The sequence below is a fragment of the Notamacropus eugenii genome, chromosome 1, assembly GCF_028372415.1.
Source record: "Notamacropus eugenii isolate mMacEug1 chromosome 1, mMacEug1.pri_v2, whole genome shotgun sequence".
NCBI classification, from domain to species: Eukaryota; Metazoa; Chordata; class Mammalia; order Diprotodontia; family Macropodidae; genus Notamacropus; species Notamacropus eugenii.
In genome coordinates, this window is record NC_092872.1 from 637504497 (window position 1) to 637527053 (window position 22557).

The 22557-nt window shown below is 37.4% G+C and overlaps 1 protein-coding gene across 7 annotated transcripts in view; it reads right to left on the reverse strand.

Annotated features, from left to right (window-relative positions):
* The window catches only part of MEIS1 (Meis homeobox 1), a 158373-nt gene that overhangs the window by 129654 nt on the left and 6162 nt on the right, over positions 1–22557 (reverse strand). For all 7 annotated transcript variants that reach the window (XM_072635386.1, XM_072635391.1, XM_072635385.1 and 4 more), the window contains 2 exons: positions 22206–22256; positions 20735–20881 (listed from right to left, as the gene is read on the reverse strand). In XM_072635386.1, the coding sequence (XP_072491487.1) occupies positions 20735–20881; positions 22206–22256 (198 nt within the window). The remainder of the gene's footprint in view (positions 1–20734; positions 20882–22205; positions 22257–22557) is intronic.

Below are 22557 nucleotides of genomic sequence, written 5' to 3' on the forward strand. Positions count from 1 at the left end.
ATCCACAACTTTGGTACCACCTTCAACTCCTCATTCTCCTTCACCCAACATAACCAGTTGTCAAATCTTGCCAATTCAACCTCCTATATGTTTCACATACATCCTTTTCTTGATAACTACTGCCACCACCTTAGTTCAGGCCCTTATCATCTCCTGCCTAGAAGTCTGCAATGGACTCCCAGCCTCAAATCTCTCCCCTCCCTAATCCATTTCCACACAGCTGCCAAAGTGATTTTCCTAAATGTAAGTCTGATCATGTCACTCCCCTATTCAAACTCCATCAACAGTAGGATCAATTATTCTTTAGATTTTCATCCTTCTTAATTTCCATTTTTGTGTTTTATAATGTACTCAATTATTAGTACAGTAGTGTGTGTGTGTTCGTCCTTTGTTGCCAAAGAAGACCATGCCATCAGAGAAATGATGCCATGACTTGTACTTGCCTTTGTTTTGACTGAGGGAGGGCTGTGCAGGTCACCAGCCTCACTTCTCCCCCAGAGCCATCTGAATCCAGTAACCAGATATTCATCAGGATGCATAACTAATGAATAAGTGATATACACGTCTTGGAGGTGCATGCTCAGAAGTTTATACCAATGGGGTATATGATCAACAACATTTATAGTCAATTGTCCCAGAAGATAATCCTCTGAGAAAAGGTACTGTGCAGACATAGATTTAGAGCCAGGCAGGGACTCTGGAGGTCACTGAATCCAACACTCTCATTTTATAGATAAGGAATCTGGAGGCCCAGAGAGAATAATTGACTTGCTAAAGGTCACACAGGTAGTAGTTGTTTGAGCCAATGTTTGAACTTAGATCTTCTAAAAATAAGTTACCATTAATATACTGCTTTTAAGATTGGAAATGTGCTTTACAAATATTATCTTATTTGGTCCTCACAGCACCCACAGGTAGTCAATGACATTATCTCCATTTTACATTTGAGGAAACTGAGGCAGGCTGGCTAAGTAATTCACCCCGGGTCACACAGTGAGTAAGTAACTGTGGCAATACTTGAACTCAAGTCTTGACTCCTCGTCCAGTGCCTATTCACTACACCATTTCTAACTCTGTCTTTAATATCAGCTTTCTTTCCACTATACTATGCTGAAATAAGAGGGGATGAAGATCTACACTAAACTCTTTTCAAAATAATGTGGTTAATACGATGTTTATATTCTAGTTTCTAGCAGTGAAAATGGAAACACTGCCACAGCTCAATAACCATTATTCTCTGTGCACATCAATAAATAACAATAACTAGCATTTATACGGTTTGCAAAGTATTTACAAATATTGTCTCATTCTATCCTCACACCAACCTTCGGAAGTAGGTGCTATTATTATCCCTATTGAGGAAACTGTGGTAAATAGAGGTTAAGTGACTTGCTCAGGGTCATATACCTAGGAATTATGTGAGGCTGAATTTGAACCCAGGTCTCCCTGATTACAGTTTCAGTGCTCAATTCACTCCACCATTCAGCTGCCTCAAAAATGTGTGTGTTCATATATTTATGTATATCTTTGCAACTTCAAAGTCTGTTATTATAGTCTTGTTATTATATCTTAGCCAATGATGGCCAGTATTTATATGGCACTTTGAGGTTTAGAAAGTACTTACATATATTATTTCCTTCGACCTTCACAAAAACCCTGTGAGATACTCTCATCATCCCCATTTGACAGATAAAGAGACTGAGGGAGAGGGAGATTAAGCAATCTGCACAGGGTCACACAATAAGTATCTGGGGTAGGATTTGAACTCAGGTCTCCATAGCTTTAAATCTAAGTAAAGTTCCCTTCTAATACGCTAGGCTAATCTGGTTAGTAATCCCCAGTAGGTCTAATGACATCATAAAAAGTCTTCCATACGCTTTAATACTTCCTGCCTCCCTCCCATATATTCTTGGAATTGGCTGGTCCTTTTACATCTGACACATCAATCAAGAAAGTAAAGGATAGTGATACACCTGTTACTTGGAAACAGTGATTTCCAAAATTATTACCATAAAACACCAAAAGAAACTTTACAAGTATGGAAAGATTTTTTTTTTAAAGTTTTCACACAAATACAGACAATAATATAATGTAATGATGTAGATTTACCTAGTGAGCTTTCAATTTACCACTAGAGGTTTATCCACTTTGCCAGCAGGGGCAATTTTTAGTCATAGCCTGGCATATCCTGCTTTTCAGGATGCCATGGACCATCTCCCAGTCTGTTAGTCAACAAGAATTTATTGAGTACTTACTATATGCCAAACACCGTGCTATGCACTAGGGACACAAAGAAAGGCAAAAAATATGGTCCCTACTCTCAAGGAACCCACTTTCTACTGGAGGAGACAACTTGCAAGTAAATCTATGCTTATCTAGTGTGAAAAGAAGATAATTTTAAAAGGGAGGGACTGGGATGTGAGGGGTTAGGGCAAGGGAAGCCCTCCTTTTTAAAGGTGAGCCTTGATCTGAGCCCTCAGGGAAGCCAGGAAAGCTAAAAGCTTGAGATGAAAAGAGAGGATTTCCAGCATGAGGGGCAGCCAAAGCAAATACATGGAAGTTAGGGGGCGGAGGGTCCTGGGTGAGGAACAGCAAACAGGTGAGTGTACCTGGATATGGAGGGGAAGAGAATGGAAAGGAAAGTATAAGAAGGTTGAAAAAATAAGAAAGGGGTTAGTACCTGAAGGGCTTTCAATGCTAAACACTTGAAAATTCACCTGGTTTGGGGGGGAGGTGGAGGGAGGCAGATGAACTTACTGCTTCCCAAATCACATAAGCAATATAATGCTCACATTTGGCATTCCAAAGCCAACAGAAATGATTTTTGGATTATCTGGCCGACTGGTCCCATTCAACAAGGCAAATAATTGAGAGTCTATTGACTTTTGCACTAAAGATGTCAGTGACCAACCATGTGAAGAAGTGTGATCCAATGGTTAGTCACAAAAGTAAAGATGAACAGTATATAACCACCCTGCATACCAGCAGTTGACTTACTTTTCCAGAAGTACATTTCCTCTTTCAAACCACTAGGGTCTTTTCAGTAAAATAGACTCTAGAGTTCTGAAAAACTTGGCTTGCCTCCAAAGGTGAACAGTTCAATTCCTTCCAATAAGAAAGATCCATCCCCTGCCTGTAAAAGGGGAGATGCAGCAATTCCAAGTAGAAGTCATTACGCAACCTAAAAATTTGAGGTCTTCATCTACTGTCAGCATGTCTTAAGAATTTTTTAATGACATCATACCCCCTCCTCATCTACTGAAATTGTCACAGGAAAGGGTTGGAACATAGGTAAAGCAATGGAAGGTAGACCTGTGGCTTGTAGAGGAAGGAGAGAAAATTTAGCTATGAGACTTGTTCTTAATCTAAAAAGGGGGGATTAAACTTCCTGTGTGTCTACCGTATTACTTCTGTTTAGCTATGCTGCATACTTTCAGTAAGGAACTGAAGCAATGGCAGTTTAAGGGGAAAACAAGGGATCATGAAATTCTTTTTTTCCCATTTGCAAGCCTGGAATACCCAGACTCCTATTTAAAGTTTCAATTACCCACACTTTTTGCTTGTTTAATAGCCAAAGCATGCTGATCAAAGTGACAAAACTTTCTGGTAGGCTCCATGATTTTCAATTTGCCATAGCTCTGACAAAAAGAAAACAAAACATTCTGTAATTCTGTAATCTGTCCCCTTCCTGTTCAGTCTCATTTGGGGAGAATGTGAAACACTGTATGTGAATTTAAAACATCATTGGACTGCCAAGCAAAATTCATTTAGCTGAGGTAGTTTCTTTAGGCTTCCCCACCCCCAAAAATTTTGCCTTTGCCTCTCAGAAGTAATAGAGAGGCAAGAACACAGGCCAAGATGTTCAAGAGATGGGAACAGTGGTCAGCACTTCTAAAAACAACTCGCAACCTTGTTAAAAGTTGTTTTTCTTAATATTCCCAAAATATTGATTAAACTGATAGGTCAGTATGAAATGCCACATTGAACCTCACTAAAGCTTTCACCAAGTCCACTAAAAAGTGACCCAGGCTGTCCTAGGCTCCTCCTGGCAGTGAACCTCACCACTTTGGGCTGGGTTTGTGTGTATGTGACTTTCTATTACTTTACCATCTATCAGTTAAGCCTTTTCTTGGTGTCTCTTTCATTCTTCCTACCACTTCCTCCTCTATTTTCCCTTTATTAGTTCTCTCTTTGCCTTATCTTTTTGTTCTTACCTTTCCCTTTCTATTTGGCATATCTCCAACTGAACTATCAGAGCCCTGATAGGAAATAGGCTGATTACTCCCACTTAGCAATGACTGTAAAAGGTAGCTTCATTGACTCAAGGGCACATAGTGAATTATTGGCAAGGCCATGAAAACCAGGGATCTCACCTCCAAATCTATGACTTTGAATCATGAGAATAGTACTCTTATTTCAGTATCTGCCACATCATACTGGGCAATGTACATTTTTAATCTGAAAATGTATCTTAATGATCTAAATTGTATCTAGTTATAATAATAAATAGGTGTATAAGTGACCTACTAAAACAGTCACTACAGTCAACTACTAAGAATTTAGCAAATAAATTTTAATAAACTTGGTATTTGTTCCTATTAAGAAGCAATAATATCCAAGTATATAGTATTTTGTAGGAAGAGAAAGAATCTATTAAATCAAGATCTATATGTAGAGTTCTCAAGTACAAATAGAAAATATGTATTTTTTTCAAATATAAAACATTCTCTGCATAATGAGACATATAGGAAGAGCAAAATAATTTTGTGCATGTTGGGGGGAGTTGCCTTCAATTAGAATTCTCCAAGGAATAATGTTTCATATTTAAATGAAACATTTTATATAAGCTCCACTGGTCAGTAAAATAAAGCTTCAGGTCCATACATACTTGGAAAAGAACATAAAGATATAGAAAGAACCAATTTAAATTATTTTAATGAATTTGGATACAGTCTTATAGATGCCTTTAAAAAGTCTATCTGTCCACAAACCTTTTTTGCACTTTCTTTCTAAGTTCCCACACGTGCTTTACCTAGTCATGCAGTAGGAAGTAAGACTTAGGGCTTTGAAGAAGGGTTTCATCAACGTAATGAGGCAGCTAGATGGCTTCAGGGATAGAGCACTGAACTGGAGTCAGAAAGGACTTGAATTCACATTTAGATTCAGACACTTCCCACCTATGTGACTCTGGACAAGTCCCTTAATAGGTACCTGCTTCAGTCTCCCCAACTATAAAAGTGGGGATAATAGCACTTCTATCAATGAGTTGCGAAAGTCAAATAAGGCCACATTTGTAAAGCATTTCATATATTATCTGGTACATCCTAGGTGTTTAATAAATGGTTGTTCCCTTCCCTATCCATGTTCTAAACCATTTAAAAAATGCTTATGGGGGCAGGTAGGTTAGGTTTAGGGTTAGAATTGGAGCACATAAAGCACTAGTCCTAGAGTCAGGAGAACCTGAATTCACATCTAGTCACAGACACTTACTAGCTGTGTGATCCTGGGCAAATCACTTAACCCTAACTGCCTTTAAAAATATTTTTTAGGATTCTTATTTTTTTAGCCTCAAATGACTTGCTTTAGGTCTTAGATTTAAAGTCTTCTACTCATCTGTAGGACTGATTCAATACATCCACAGAGGTTAAAATGAATACCTAACTCCAAAGAGAGTCAATATCGTGTCTACAATGTAGTGTGGACAGAGCTATCTCAGACTCAGGAAGTCCTGGGTTCAGGCTCTGCTTCTGCTCCATGCTGGTTATATTAGCCTGATTAAGTTACTTAATCTTTCTGTTCCCCAAGCAACTCTTTCAGACTAAAATTTCAGAGCAGCTGCTGATCTGCATTAATAAAGAAAGTTCTCTAGAAAACTCTCTACTCTGATGAAATAATAGGTCTTTTTTTTTTTAAAAAAGGCAAATTTACACTGAAAACAAAGAAAATAATAATAAAAAAAGGCAAATCACCAACTGAAATAATCAAATACAGTTTCAGATAAAACCCCAGAATACATATATACTTTTACAACTTTCCTAACTTAAAAAAACCCAAAATATAGTTGATCCCAGTATACTATCATTTGAAATCTGGTAATATCAATATTTCCAATATAAAGTCACTTTCCAATGCATTATTTTTAAATGCAAAAAGATAATGGATAGTAAGGAGGGAAATAGGTAGAAAGAAAAGTTATTATGAAGAATGGATATCATATTATCCACAAAGTATTTAGATTTCCCCAAAATTTCAAAATTAGAAAGTGAGGAGAATCAGCCAATACTTATGGAAAGGATATTGAATTTGGCATCAGGATCCCTGGGTTTAAATACTGCTTCCAATACAAACTAGCTGTTTTCCTGGCACACAGTAGGACACTCAGTATACACTTTTTCATTGACTGATTGTGACCACAAATAAGGTACTGAACTGTCAGAACTTTCATTCCAGTTTCCCATCCTGTAAAATGAGGGCAATAAAGCTTTCACCAGTTCACTTACAGGAGTGTTGTATGAGAACACAGCAAACATTCAAGTGTTACATAACTGCAGTTTTCCCAGTAGACTATAAGCTCACTGAGGGAGCAGCCTTTGTGTCTCCAGTTCCTACCACAATTTCAAGCATATGGTATGTATTTAACAAATGTTTTGTTGAATTAAATTTGTTGATTCTCTAACCCTAAGAAATATGTTACTATAGAAATCTAAATTGGTTCATAAGTTGTCTCATGCAACAATTAATAAAACTATATATGTGTGTGTATCTATGTATATATGTGTATGTGTGCATATGTACATATGTATGTATATTGCATGGGATACAGTAGAAAGCAGACTGGAGTGGGAGGCAAGGGACCTACACCTGAATCCTGGCTCTTCTATTTACCACTTGTGTGACCTCTTCCTTCACTTCTCTGAGCCTTGGTCTCATTATCTGTGAGGTAGAGGGTTATAAATAAATTCTTTCAATATTAAATAAATTAAATTATAAATGATTAATTGAATTAATAGATGATTTCTAAGGTGCTTTCCAACTTAAAAAACCTATCATTCTATTAAGTGTTTGGCTGACTAAAAGGGCCTGAGCCAAATAGTTCCAGCCTATTTCTAACTTTTCTATTCAATTACTTCACAATAATCTCTTCATTTTTAAGGTGAAACTGGTTTTCATTTTTATTTTTTTCCTGTCAGCTAAATTTCCTATCATTTTTAGTAAATCATTCAAAAGTTCAGGTTAGTAATAGGAGACTCTTAAGAAAAAATAAGCTTAGGTGTGTTTCCTAATAACAAATATCCTATCCTATTCCTTTTAGGAAACCACAGAGAACTGGACATTTGAGAATACAGACACTATTCTCCCTAGTCAGCATAAAGTGATGTAGAGTGAAAATTTGGGGCTGATGCTTTACTTCTGCTGGTTCACTGTAAAATTTTAGCATGTTACTTGAGTGACTTCCCTTTTTTAAAAAAGTAATACTTTACTCACTGATAATTGCAAAGCCATTATTACAATAAGGAAACATCTGTTAAAAGGAAAGAGGACACCACAGGAATTCTGACATTGAAGCAGCTACCAGGGAAGGTGGGAAATACTGGTCCTCAACAATACCATAAAACCATCCCATTTGTGGGGATACAATTCAATTCAACATGCATCTATTAAGTAGGGCACAGGGAATAAAAAGAGGGAAAGAAAGGAGGAAAGGGCAAGTGAGGGAAGAGGAAGAAGAGAGGAAGAGGAGGAAAGGAAGAAAAGATGATGACGATGATGATGGTGGGGGGAGAGATGACAACATGAATGCCAGTAAATACAAAGTAATTTCAAAAGGAGTACAGTGCCAACACCTGGGAGGATCAAGAAAGGCCTAGTGTAGCAAGTGTTACCTGAACTGGTCTTTGAAGGATGCTAGGGAGTTTATATTAACTGAAAGTTACCCATAATCAGTTTCCTTGTTTATTTACCCCTATTTTCTGCAACTTTCTGTTTGATCTGCTTTTGTGCTTTCAAACTACAGAAAGCGGTTCTGATCTCATCTGGAAGCAGGGAAGCAACGCATTCAGCTTGAACTTGACTGAGGTTTGCTATGTTAAATAAGACATCCCCATTTTGCAAAATAACTGATTTCTGCAGATTTACATTTTTTTACTTGATTTCATTAAATACTATACCAGGACTGAAAAGCTGGGGGCTGTGATTCTAGTTTCAGTTTTTCCACTCTAATCAGTTGTGTGATGTTAGGCAATTCAATTTGACTCAATCAAATTCAACACTTTAAAGTACCTACTGTGTACTTGTGCTACCATTGTGCTACTCACTGGGAGATATAAAGACACAAAAATTCAGTGGTTTTCATTGTCCACAAGGAAATCACTTAAAATTCGATGAGTCTCAATTATGAACCTCATCAACAGAGTCAAGGACCAAAGGCATCATATCAAGGCAACAGGCAAACTACAAGTAGATTCCCACCCAGATTAAAATGCAATTGGAAAATGTTTAATAAAATGAATAAAATACGACATCAATAATGTCAATTTGTGGTTTTCAAAGTCATCATGCAGCCCACAGAGCTTCATTTGTATTTGAGTATGATGTCACTGGATTAAACGATATTATCTCCAAAGTCCCTTCCTGATCTAAATCTATGTATCTACAATTCTAAACATACTTTTAAATTGCCTCTTTTAATAGAAATGCTCCTATCTCCATATATTTCTAATCAGATTTTTTTTTTGAGAAATACCCGTCACTTTTAATATACTTCTGAAACTTTAAATTTTATACCAATGTGAAAAAATAATTTTGTTTCCTTTTTTTCATCATAAAGTCATCAAAGGCAATTGAAAACTTCATATTTTTACAAGGGCTCATGCAAAGCGCGTTGACATTTTCTATGTCAACTATTTGATCTTTTGACTATGATTATTAAAGTACTATATAGTTTAAAATACATAATTGAAAGAGTGACCAGAACCTGTGAATATCTGTAGCCATATCAGGTAGGTTCAGGTAGGTTAAGCTTTGGTTAATTAGGGCAACTTCATCACAAATGAGATCATTATTGACATATATGCTGTTCTAAGTTTAGAAATGTTTAAAGACCAACACATGGTGGAAAACATTTAATAAACATAACCATGTGTCTCCTACTACTAATCTGAAAATAGTTGGATCTTTTCTCCATGCTCTAAGGTACCAAACATACTGTATGGGCTCTCAGTAAATATTCAAAACTTTCTAGATTCTGCTGGAGTGGCAGTCAGACATACTTTTTTGAACATCACAACAGAAAACCTCACAACATTGAAAGTTAGGAAGCTAAAAAATAGGAGAGGCAGCAGAGCCTATTGAGAGAAGGCTGGCCCTTCAGTCAGAAAGACCTAAGTTTTCTGCTGTGTGAACACTGGGTGAGTCATTTAACCTATTTGCACGCATGCATATGTGCGTGTGTGTGTTCACATATGCATATGCAACAACCAAAAACTTTCCTGGAGAACAGGACAAAAATGGTTGTCGTTATAGAAATATATATATCATTACTATCTATATGAAACAATAAAAATTTATGCACCAACTCAGAAACATGGTTCTGGGAAAGAGTATTCAGAGATCAAGAACCTTGGTTCAAATCCTAGCTCTTTTAGTTATTCTCAGTGTGACCAAGGTCAAGTGACTTGTCACTTCTTTTCCCTTACCCTTAATTCCTTCATCTCTAAAATAAGAGAATAGGACTAGATGACATCTGAGGTTCCATAAAACTGTACATTCTGTGGCCTTAATTTACTTGGCACTTAATATGCATTTAACGAGCATTTTCTATATTGCTATAGTAAGCTGACAGAAGAAAAATATGTGGCTTCATCAGCATGGTATTTTTCTGATTCACCTTGCCATCTTTTTAAAGGTCCCTAGTGTTACAAAATGATGCCTTTTTTTCAATTTACAAAATGCTGCTAATTTTTAATAAATAGAAAATTAATTAAAATCGGTGGGTTGGTATTAAATATCTTGTGAAACCTACGTAATTCACACATCTCTCTATACATTCTCATAGAAACAAGATGCATATGAACCCAAAAATAAAACTTTTAAATCAAATTATTTTATTGGTCACAAGAGAAGGGATTAAAAACTGGCTGGTCAAGAGCAAAATAGTTTTCTGTTAGTTACAATACTTAACTTCAAGTGGAGCAGTAGTGTTATATTCTGTCTTTCAAAGATTAGTTTTAAAGTTTCCTTACAAGCTTTCCTGCTTCATCAACTCCACACCAAAATCAGGATGGGTTTTAAATCTCCTTTGCATTTTAATTAAGAAAATTCTACTACAAACACTTTAGGTGATAGATTGCCATTAAATATTACTTTTATTTGAAATTGTTCATTCATAAGAGACCATGTCTCCTGAGTGGCAACCCTGCCCTTCACTCTTGAACAGTTCAGATAAATGTATTACTTATTTACAGTCTATTGTATACATTATTTATAGGGAATATGCCATAACTTTACTGAGCATATGGAATTTATCTTCATGAGACAGAGGTGCCTTCCTAAGTCAAAAGTGGCATATAATAAGTAGGTAACTTCCCTATCTGTCAGATAAATTTCAATTTTTGATCTCACTATTAACTATTTTTGGTATAGCTCCCGATGTATAAACTTTTGATTTTCATTCTTTTCATGGTGGTCATTAAAAACAGTTTCCACTAAATAGAATTAGATAGTTTGCATTTTTTATTATTATTGAGCATAATAAGAAACTAAATGAAAAATAATATAAATGCAAAAAGAAGAATGGTGAAAGGAACCTATTAACCCTTTCTTCCCTTTCATCATAAGTTATTTGTGCTTTCATTTCCAGAAAAATCTGTTTTCCACTTGCCATTTGAAAACAATGGAAGGTCAAGCCTTGGACTTGAATCAGAAGGCTTTGGTTCAAGTCTTAACACTAATATACAATATCTGAGTGACTTTGGGCAAGTCATTTGACCTCTTAAGCCCTCTAGGAAACTTTCTACATTCTAAAGCTTATAAGTTACAATTGAACCCCTCACAAATTAAGTCATAGGGTAAAATTTATTTTTAAAAAAATGAATTTCATCACTAGGTCTACCTATAATGGCATCTTGTCCAGTTTCACCCTATCTTACTGCTTCATGAGCTGAAGTTGCATCGATGAGTATTTCTTGGGTCAATTTAGTGTAGTAACATAGAACACATCTGCCTGATTCAGAGCACCAAGTACACTCTTGGAGGGCAAATATTTATTGTTGTGATTAGCATGCAAAGTTGGCAATGGCCTTTACATAAACATTTTTATTATGTTCTAAAAAATTTTGAGTGGGCAACTCTAAGTTCCCAAATTTCCCTTCAGTTTATATATACAGTTCTTCATTTTCCTTTTGTAAAAATATCCTACTCAAAAAGTTCAAATGCCTTAGCAGTGAGTTGATTTATTGTTTAATATTATTGAGAGCCCACAGTATGGTAGCTATTATATATAGGTAGAGTAAATATGCCTTAGAAATGTTTTTAGTTAGGAAAAAAACATGTTTTTTTTAATTGGTTAGAAGTTTTCACTGAATAAGGACAAGCACCATTATTGCAGTTAATTTTAACTTGTCTATAAGGCAGTGTTAATGAAGGTGTCTAGGAATTATGGAGATGTTAAGGTGAGTTTCTTTCTCAGGAGAAACAAAATCATTCTCAACCCACTTTCAGTGGGAGGGGTACGTAGAGAGATAGAAATACCAAGAAATGTCTTTATCAAGTTGGCAATTTTTATGGAAGACAAAACGTTCTCTGGTTAATTCAAGTAATTGCCATGATTGTCCTTTTTAGCAGTCTATGACTATTTCATTATAAATTCCATCTCATCAGAGATTCATAACAGCCAGGAATGCACACAAGTTACAAACGTTTCTATGAGATATGATATCAATGCAAATTTCGAATATGGAGATCTAAAACCAGAACGGTCTATCAGTTAAAAACATATTCACGAAAAACCCCCAAATATTTAGAGGAAGAGTGTGAAGGAACTGATATGGATCTTTAGCTCAAAAAACCCACAGCTTTGAGGAAAACAAATGTCATAATAGATAGGAATTTATATACAGTTGTGAAGGTCCTTCCGTAAGACAGAATGGCTCACAAACTTTGGGTCCACATTATTTATTTTTAAGTCAGTGAGCCTTATTTTTATTGTGTCAAGGACAGCCACACATATAATTAGATAATAACCCTAGTGGCACACATATAAGAAAATCCGGAGTTAAGACAGATAAAATAGCTCAAGTTTACATTTCTGGTGTAAGGAGCTTTGTAAAAACAATGTAAAACAAATAACAAGAAACAAATTATGATGCTGTCTTCCTGAAATAATTATTACCAACAACCCAAATATTTGAAGTCAATTAAAAAAAAACACCATGAATCTAACAGTGTTTTAAAGTAACAGGAAAGACCAGGAATAATGACAACATATCAATAATAAATAAAATGAAAATAAGCACATAACCTCCTCTATTTAGCTAACATAGTATGTCGGGGGAGGGGGAGGAAAACTATACCCCGTGAGAATTCACTTATTCCATTGCTTAGGTTGTCCTAAGTACTTGGAAGAATGCATTTTAAAAGTATCTATGGTGAAAAGTAAAGCTCCATTCATAATGAATAACCAACTAGATCATAAAACTTAGGTTAAACTTTTTGTATAGTGAATTTTCAGCTTTTCTATTGAGCACATGTATTAAGGAGAGCAAAGTTATTTGAATGTTTTAAAATTAAGAACACTAACATTACACTCTGGCATTTTATTCAGTGAATATGAATAAATTCCATTAATCTAAATAGAAACGATTCCTACACATCAAAAGACAAATCAATCGATCAATTACATTTTTATAGATTATAAGTAATATGTTTATTTTCACTATGTATTTATTGTCCGTTAAGTTGTATCTCATAAAATGAGATATGGAAAATTTATACCATGGATAATACACATCTCTAAGATTTAATAGTATGAGAAATATGACTTGTAACTGACTGAATATATCCACAACACAGGTGGACAACAATATATAATATGACAAAGTTTAAAGTTAGCTTGGTTTTCCAATGGGTCAACAAATCGTCAGATGTCAAAGTCAATTTTGGTCATTTAGGGACAAGAAGAGTTTTGAAAGATTTGTAATTTTTTTTCTTTTTCATTTTGTCCATTAATTATATATCTTTTCTAGGTAGGAAAAGTTATCTAGTAAAAACATTGAGAAGATAACACTTTGAAGTTTTCATTTGCTTTTAATTTTATCCAAATTCATTAAATTGATTTAAATTATATTCCAGTAACAAATATTTAAATTAGTATATTTATGCTAATCTTATATAAGATTCTGAATGTCATTTATTAAGATGCCAAGTATCTAAATAAACTGATATATAATATGGGATATAACAACATATCAACTGTGGGAAATTGGACAAAAGTTGTATATTGATACACTTGGGATAGGGTGGCTGTTCAAGACCACAGCAAGGATTTGCAGATCTCTCTGATCCACAGTGAATTAAAAACAGAATGAGGATGTCTTTGTTCTCAATATAACTCTGACTCTAATATTTGCTTAAATTTACAAATGAATAATTTGATACCAAAATTTAATTCACAATTGTAAATGGAGGATATAAGAACTTTAACTGGATCCTAAAAGCCGCATTTTTGGATTAGGGTTCAAGATGAAGCAAAGTTAAAAATTTACTAAGATTCATTTCAGTTTTTGACAGTTATTGATCAAGTTATCTCAGTGCTTCCTACTGAGAAACAGTGATGAGCTCAACACAAATTATGGCAGAGTTGTTTCACTTAGGATTTTGAAAACGTTTGCCCTATTATCTGGAAAATGCTCACCAAATAGAGTTTGCATTTAGTATTTTTAGGTTTACAAAGCATTTAAGTAGTGCAAGTACTACTATTACCTATACTCTACCTCTAAGGAAATTGTGATTGAGTGGTTAAGTGACTGACCCACAGTCACACATGGATTAAGTCTTCGGAGTCAGAGTTTAAACCCAAGGGCTTCTGACTCCCAGTTTGACAGGTTCCCTACTTCCCCAAACCTCCTCCCTGTAACTGTACTACATGCATTCTATTTTATGTTCTTTATTATAAAATAAAATGTCCTACTATTTTGTCTTGAAAAGAAAAATCAAGTAAATGCACTTTTACATTTTGGGAAAGTGATGAAATTTGCAAAACTATTGTATATTTTGTATTCCTTCTATAAAAATATGATAGCTTTCATAATGGAAATTTTTTTTAGCTGAGTAAAATGCTACAGTTGCAAATATTTAAGACTATGTAACAAAAATGACTGAGCCTGGTATCAGTTTACTATCCGTCAACTACTTCCCTGTCTGTGGAGTCAAATAATGTTGAATTATAGACCTTCTTACAGGAAGTCTCATTTCATGTTCATTTTTGATCATTTCCCTACTAGTCCCTATAGGAATTTGGCTGTTTGCCTACTTTCCTTTAAAAAGTTTCTGTACACATAATTGGCTTGTGTATGATGATTAAATGATCATTTATTAAAACTTTAGTATTTTACATTTGTTTGACATGTTTACATAACATAAGAAAGTATTGTTTTCACAATAAAAAGGCATAACATATTTCCAACACCAAACCAACTTGTGTGGATTTATATTATTGATTTTTTTCTTTTAAAAAATGAATACCACACTCTTTTACAAAGAATAGTTTGAAAGTGAATTATCCATGTGCATCTTATTGTTTAGGCAAATTTCTTACCATAAATACAAAGAGAGAGAGATATACACATGTGTGTGCATGTATACATTATGTGTGTGTGTGTCCCACACACACACACGCACATAAAAGTTTTACAAAGAGTTAAAAGTTATAGGTCCTCCTAGAGAACCCCAGGACTTAAGGTAAACTGATTTTCTACTAGTCAACTCCTTGGTAATAGTATAGCATATTTGTATTAACTTAAAAACTCAATTTCTAGTACGTGAATACAGTCTTTGTTTTTTAATCGTATGGAGACACACTGCATAATTTTCCTCCCAACACCTAGCAACAGCTGTGTTTTAAATCTTTTTGGACAATGACAAACATTTAAAAAACTTAAACATGCAAGTGTTGGAAAATAAAATTATTTTTTAAATGTTTATTTTCAAAGTTGTGCAACCACAGGAACATTTTGGTTGCATTTTTACAATGCTAAGTTCTAACTTGTAATCCTCCTTTCCCCTTCCCATTACACATCCTTCCTTCCTTCATTTTTTTTTAAAATGGTCTTTAAGTCTGAGAATAAGAGCAGTAGAAAAAGCACTCTCCAGGTTTCAGAACGGTAGGCAATGGCTTCCCTCTGAGGAGACAGGGAAGCTGCTCTAGTGACCTGTAGCCACTGAGTTAGGGAAATCACTAATAGTTAGGGACTCTTCTTGCAAAAACTTGCAAAGCTCTCACTGTCTTCCTTTAACCAAGGGACTTGCAGCAGGAACTATCACTGAGGGGCCTAATCAGGAATAAAAAGGGAGATGCTCTCCCCCCACCCCCCAACTAGTACCTACACTTAGGGGGGATTTCATTGAGCCTCAATGTAATGGGAATATATGTGCATTTATAGATACACACACACACACACATACATATGCACATCTATGTAGGGGGTGTACTAATATACATTTACTATTTCTCAAAAATCTGTGCACATTAAGCAGCAACACATTGACTGGAGAGTTCAGTTCTAAATAAGTACTGTGACCCAATCATAAAGTACCAATAAAAACACACCCGGTACACAACTAACTTTCCATTCAAAAGGTACAAAGCAATAAATGGCCTAGAATGAACATCCTAATTAGCTGGTGTAGTGACAAGCAGTCAACACCTTATTATTTAATCATTAAAGGGAATCCTGCTATCACTTCCCTTTGACATATTTCAAAGAAGAATTAAGAATGGAACACATGACCCATATCAACAATCAAAACTAAACTTAGATGATACTGTTATCATGGCATTCACCAGTGAAGGCCCTACAGCACACAGGGCTTGGGGCACCAGAAGCTCTAGTATGAAGACAGCGGTATGACCCTTTTCACAGCTCCATCAAACATTTACAATTTAAATAAGATGTATCCAAATGTAAGCATTTAGAAACAAACTACCTGACAAAGAGACCATTTTACTGCCTCCTGCTGCTTGTCTAACAGTCTCCTTATTGGATGAAAATAAATGGTTTTCATTTCTACTAAGTATTAGTAAATATATGGTCACCTCCTCTATTTTTTAAGCAGGTTTCCAACCTATCAAGGACATGGAGTAATTTTCTTTCCTCCTCTACTCCTCACATCCCTCTCCCCTAAAAAAAAATAATGCATTCAAACCTTCTTCCCCTGGAAATAATGGAGTGGGAGAGAGAAGAGGCGGAAAGAGGAGGTGTTCGAATACAATTCCAGCTCCTTGTAGGAAAACATCCTAATGGAAATGTAGGAACTTCGACTGTAGCAGTAATACAACATTTGGTTAGCAGAATGCTGACCAATTTTAATAAAATAATCTGTCTAAAAAGCCGCTTCCAACTCTAGAGTTCTGAGACATTCTCCCCTCCCCCATCCAAACGCCACCTCCCAACCCAAACCCAAATCCCACCTCACAAGATCTGATCCTTATCCACACTGGCTCGGTGCCTCTCTGTTATTCAGCCCCTCTGGTCCCCACACTCTTCCCCTTGCCCCTGTAAAAGCAGTCGCCCCTCTAAGGATACCTAACGTTTAACCTGTCTAAGGAAAACAAAAGTTTTGGTTCGGTCCCAAGGAAGGCCATTTCTTCTCCCAAGAAAGTTGCGCAAATCAGGATTGATATTCAACAGGCGCAAGAGAATAGAGTCAGGGGTCAGGGGCTCAATGTGCAATCTTTTGCATGTTCTCCCTTTTCTCCCCTCTCTCCTCAGCACAAGCAGTAGGGACATCTTGGAGGGTGGGTTTGACTTGGGCCTGAGTTGTTTTTCTTACTCCTTGTCCTTCCGACCAATTTCTAAGGCCGAAGAGGAGTAGGGGGAAAGCCGTCTCAATCCGTGGATTCCCCCTAGAGTCCCCGGACAGAAGCCATGGGTGGACCCATCAGTCCTGGGCCCAGGATCATGTCCTCTGGTGCCCGCTCCCTCGATTTCTCCCAGCTCAGCTAGCTACTTTTCTCCAGGCCTGACTCTTCCGGGCTGTCTCTCTTCCCTTAGAATTGTTGCATAGCATGTTTATCGGTCCACTCCCACCAGCCTCCGTTTCCCTTTTTAGCACGCTCCTACCTCCCCCAGCCCTGACAGACACCAATCCGGGGCCCCCTACCTCTTTTCCCATCCCGCAGTTCCCAATTTCTCCCTTCTCTCCTGCCCGCTTCAAGGTCCCCCAAGCCACATAGCCTACTTCCGTACCCTGTCGCCCTCTCCCTGACACCAAAGTGGTTTGAGTCCCACTACCTCTGACTACCTTCCCCTCTCTGCCCCACCCGTGCGTAGCTGCAGGGGGCGGGAGGGGTGTCTCTGCTAGCTGAGCCTGAGTTGTAGCCGGCAGAACCTGAAGGGTCGGCGCAAACAGCAGGTAACCGCGGTCGGGAGAGGGCGCCAACCCTCCCTCCCTCGGCCTTGGCCCCTCTGTGGGGAAGGGACAGCATCTGGAGGAGCCGCCCTACGGGACTTCTTAGCAGGGGGGCAAAGAGACCTACTCCAGGACGTCGTGGAGGAGCTGGCGGTGGGAAGGAGAAAATGTGGGATTACTAGTTCTAGTGGCTACTTAATCAGATAAAAGGAGCAGAAGAAAACATTACAGGGCAAAAGTGGATTTACTCCGACTTATCCCTCCGGGAAATCCCGGGGTATCAAAGCCCCACATCCCTGCTCCCCAGCCGGGCCGAGTTGGCCGCCTCTGCGCCCTCATGGGGAACGGGGAAAAAAAAAAAAGAAAGGAAAGGAAAGGAAGGGAAGGGAAGGGGAAAAAAAAGACAAAACCCTGAACTACATAGGCTCTAGAGACAGAGGGGTTAATTAGATAACGAGGCTCTGCGGCTCACATAACACCTGAAGGGAGATCTGCACAGCCTGAAGTAGGCTACAGCATGGTATCAAAGAGCCTTGGCCACATTCACAGGCAAATGAAAAGTGGGAGCCCTTCTCCCAAGACTCTGTAGATAAGGGGGTCTCCCTGCCTGAAGGGTGGTAGAGTGGGGTAATGGTGGAAGGAGAGAGATGGAAGGGAAAAGTAGAGGCCCCAGGTGCTAGGACTGGTGCCCTTTAACGCTGAAAAACTGCTCTCAGCATGCACACTCCTTCCAACATCCTTGTGCCCATGTTCCTGAATGGGTTCAGAAAACTTGTAAGGAATCCGGGGCCTGTCTACAATTACAAGTGAAGCACAATCCTATCTTCTCCTCCTCCTCCTCTTCACACATCTCACAAAACTGGGAACATGATAACAATCAGATTTGTTTTTGCTCCTACCAAACCAATTCAACTACTCTGCCCGGAGCAAGATTATTGGGGTCACACACGAGCAGTCACACTCCAAATAAGATAACAGCGCCGTGATCCCAGAAATGTCCGCAGTATCTCCCCAAACGCGAAAACCAAACGTTAAAACGGGGCAGGGAAAACTACACCAGATACAACTTTTTAAGAAGCAAATCTAATTTTCGCATTACGATCTATACAAATCACACATTGAGGTAAACTACTAACCAAGGTACATGTGACAAATATTTTAAAGCGAGATCTGGATTACTTTATAATATCAATTCTCTAAAGACAAAACAACAACAACCCACCACCAACACAAAACTGTAACTTTGCCCCTTTAGTCCTGACTTTAATAAAATAATGATTCGTTGGGAAAATGGGGTATAAATCTTCATTTTGGAGGCAATTAAAGTGTTGATTTCATTCATGCCCCTGAGCGATTCTTGTAATTTGCTCAAATAGCTTTATGTACCCAGCACTCTGGAGCTTTTAGAAACCCATTTTCTAGTTAGGCTTGTTGGATGACAATTTTTATTCAACAACAGCTACCCAAGTTTTTCTCAGCTGAATCTGCATTTAACTGCTCTCTGGTTTTAGAGAGTGGACAGCTTAACTCTGGATATAAGACTCAGTGTGAAGGTAATAATCAACAATTGTCTTTACTTAGACGAAGCGGTGTTTTCCTAAAATTCTCTGTTCTTCACCTTTTTATACATTTTATGGAAAGTTTTCTCACTCTCCTTTATCACCAAAACCTGGGAATGAGTCCTGAGCTGCTCTCGATTGTAAAATCAGACCAGCCAGTTCTCCCTGGACCCTAACAAGAATAATACTAGTCCAATAAGCCCCGTTTATCTTTCCTAGAGATGAGAATACTGGGTCGTTTTTAAGAGGAGAGGGGGAGGGGGAAATCTATTAGACGATGCTGAGGCTGAAGTGTAGGGTACTCTGGTAAGTAATCTATAAAATAACTCCCTGGCTGATAGTGCTCTAGATAATGGCAAATCTTGCTAGGGAAAACCTAGCCTGCTTGACTGAGCCTTGCCTTAACAAAGGGAAGAAGGCCTCCAGAGTCAACTGATCTTGACTCCTTAAGACTGTATTTACGTGCCAGATCATAAAGAAGGAATAACTTTGGATATTCTTTTATTTATTTATTTACTTAGCCGGGGGAAACAACCAAAATCCTCCCAACATGTTACAACAATTCATAACAATGAGCCACCCTGAACCCAGTTTAAGCTCATCCACTCTTCACATTTTAACTTTAATTGGCTTTTTGTAACTCCTTCAAACAATCCAGATAGAGAGAGAAAAGAGAGAGAGCCAGCAGCTCCAAATAAAAGTCATATGCCACCAATCAAACCAAGTGGAGAAGGAAGGGAGGGGGGTGGGAAAGGAGGTGGAGAGAGAAGGAGGAAGGAGGCTGCAAAAGTCACCGCTGTCACAGAGGTAAAGCGCTCACAATTTGCTCCAAACGCTGACAATTCTAAAAGCCACTAAACCAGCGGGTCTGGAGACAACGTAGCAGCTGGAAGATGAGTGGAAGGGAGGGAGGGGGAAAAAGTCCATATTTATCTGTTTTTATAACCTCGGCCTGGTTTTATTTTTCTATTAAGTACAATAAAATGGGCGAGTTTGCAGCAGGCACTGCACAAAGCAATGTTCAGTGAGGTCTAAAAGCGTTGGGCCGAGGAAAACTGACAAGACAGGCTAATGAACCGTATAGACAGGAAGAAAATAGCCAGCATTTGCTTGATTTCAAACCTTAGCTGTCTTTTTTAGACCACCTACCTTGGATTTATTATTAATAAAACAAAATAAATAGGTTTTAGTCTTTTCTTTGGAAGGAAAAAAATTCCTAAACAAAAACCAACAACCAGAGGTGAGGAATGGCTGTTAACGCTTCTATTACTATAAAGGGTAAATAAAATAAAGACAAAAATTAAAAGCGACAAGAAACAGGTCAAGTTTGCAGGCAATGCTTTTACAAGCTCATCTCACCAGGTCGAATCCCAGAGCAAGCCTTAATGAAGCAATAATAGCCACATTATTCAAAAATTTTCATTTTGATGGAAATGTATCTAAAAGGAACTTAATCACATGCAAATAATAAAAGGAGGCGGTAGTGACCCAGTAAGCGATATGCATACAGATTTTTTTTTCAGTGATGTTGAAGGCTGAAGATCGCATACCTGATCTGTTAGATTTGCTGGTCTTGTTATATCTTCACTGTCTGATTTTGATCCGCCTTCTCTATCGTCTATCACCAAATCGATAGGCATTTTCCCTTTCAAACAGCTAATATACCGGTGGCAGAAATTGTCACATAATTCGTGTACCTACATTATGAAAGAAATAAAAAAAAGTGGAAATATAATCAGGACTACATAAATGAAATTGACAAGTGCAATCCACCCCCCTTGTGAGATCCAAAGTTCCAAATAGGGAAAACACACAGCAATTGTCCTCCAGAGACCCCCAGACGCATCCAGAATTAGGAATAACTTTCTTTTCTAGCAAAATAGAGATATCCCAGAAAATTGACAGTGACAAGATGATTCACAGGCTACAACATATTCAACACCCGTGTTAAATTCATCTGCTCCTGGGGCTGTGGTCATTAGAGAGGTGACCTGAGTGGGTGACACTTAAGGTAAACTATTTAATTTCATACAATTATTTAATCATAAACCCTTCTCTAAGAGGAACTAAGGATAGAATTATTTTTGTTAAAGGATTTAGTTGCAGCACTTCAGTGTCATATAAATACATCCAAAGTCCTTACAATGTATTTTTATAAGGGGTTTCCACTGCTACAAAATATATTTCAGGGTATTTATTTTTTTTAAAGAGTGAAATTACTTTGTCTCCAGGAACTCACAGAAACTTTCCCAAGATTTTTTAAATGCCTCGAAATGCGTTGAGGTAAGTTAGCTCACAGGCCTAGCTATCACTAATATGTAAAAATTCACAAGAAACTCCTGTACTTGTATGTTAATGTTGGTTTGAAATAGAGTGCATTAAGCATGTATTGATGATATTTATAGAATAGCTAATAAAATTGCATTCTTTTGCACCCTTCCTTGCATGAGAAGGTGGGTGAGGGCAATGTTCACGGATTCAAGAAATTCATACAACTCTCGACTCTGCTTTGTCTCTGCAAAACATTTCATGAGCCTCCTTCACCATCTCCCAGAATTTCACCAACCCCTCCTTCTCTCTGTGCCGCTTCCCAGTACTCAATCTCTGACCTGACTGCTCTTAAAACATCTATAAGAAACTCACAAAAACTAAACAAAAGTTCTTGCAGAAAGGAGAGGAGAAAAGAAAGGAAAGACAGTGAGAGTTAGACCTTTCAGAACCATAACTTATACAACAAACAAGAAGCAGCATTCAGAATATCAGCTGTGATGCAGAGAATTGCAACTATTTATACACAGCCAGAAAGGTATTAGGATGAACACAAGGCCAGGGTGGTTTCTGATCCCAGTTCTAGTGGCTGAAATTGTAATTAAACTGAGAAGAGAAATGGACGCTAAGATTGGTCTTGACACTAATTAGCAGAAAGAAAGACATTTATGCAAATTTACCAGAAGCCTGAACTTCAACAATTCTGAACCTTATGTGGGGGAGAAGGGGGGGGGGGGGGGGTGTAGAAATTACCTTCTCTAATTCCAACAGATGAAACCTTAATACTTGTATGGCTTGGATCATCTGTAAAGATACAAAAAGTATGAGCATCCCATTTCTGGATTTCAGAATATACTACAACTGTCACTGCTGTCATCTAAAATCTGACTGTTCTCCCAGTAAATAGACTTATTTTGATTTATGATGATAACACTAACATTTAATAGCAATGACTTTGTACAAGCTAGAGATTTTATTTTACTTAAAAAAAATTTAAACAAACACAATAATGCAGTGCCTAAATTATGAGGATCATAAACACTCCCCTCCCCCACTACTTTTCTTTCCCCCTAATTTCCCCCAAAGTGTCATCTATCCATGACTA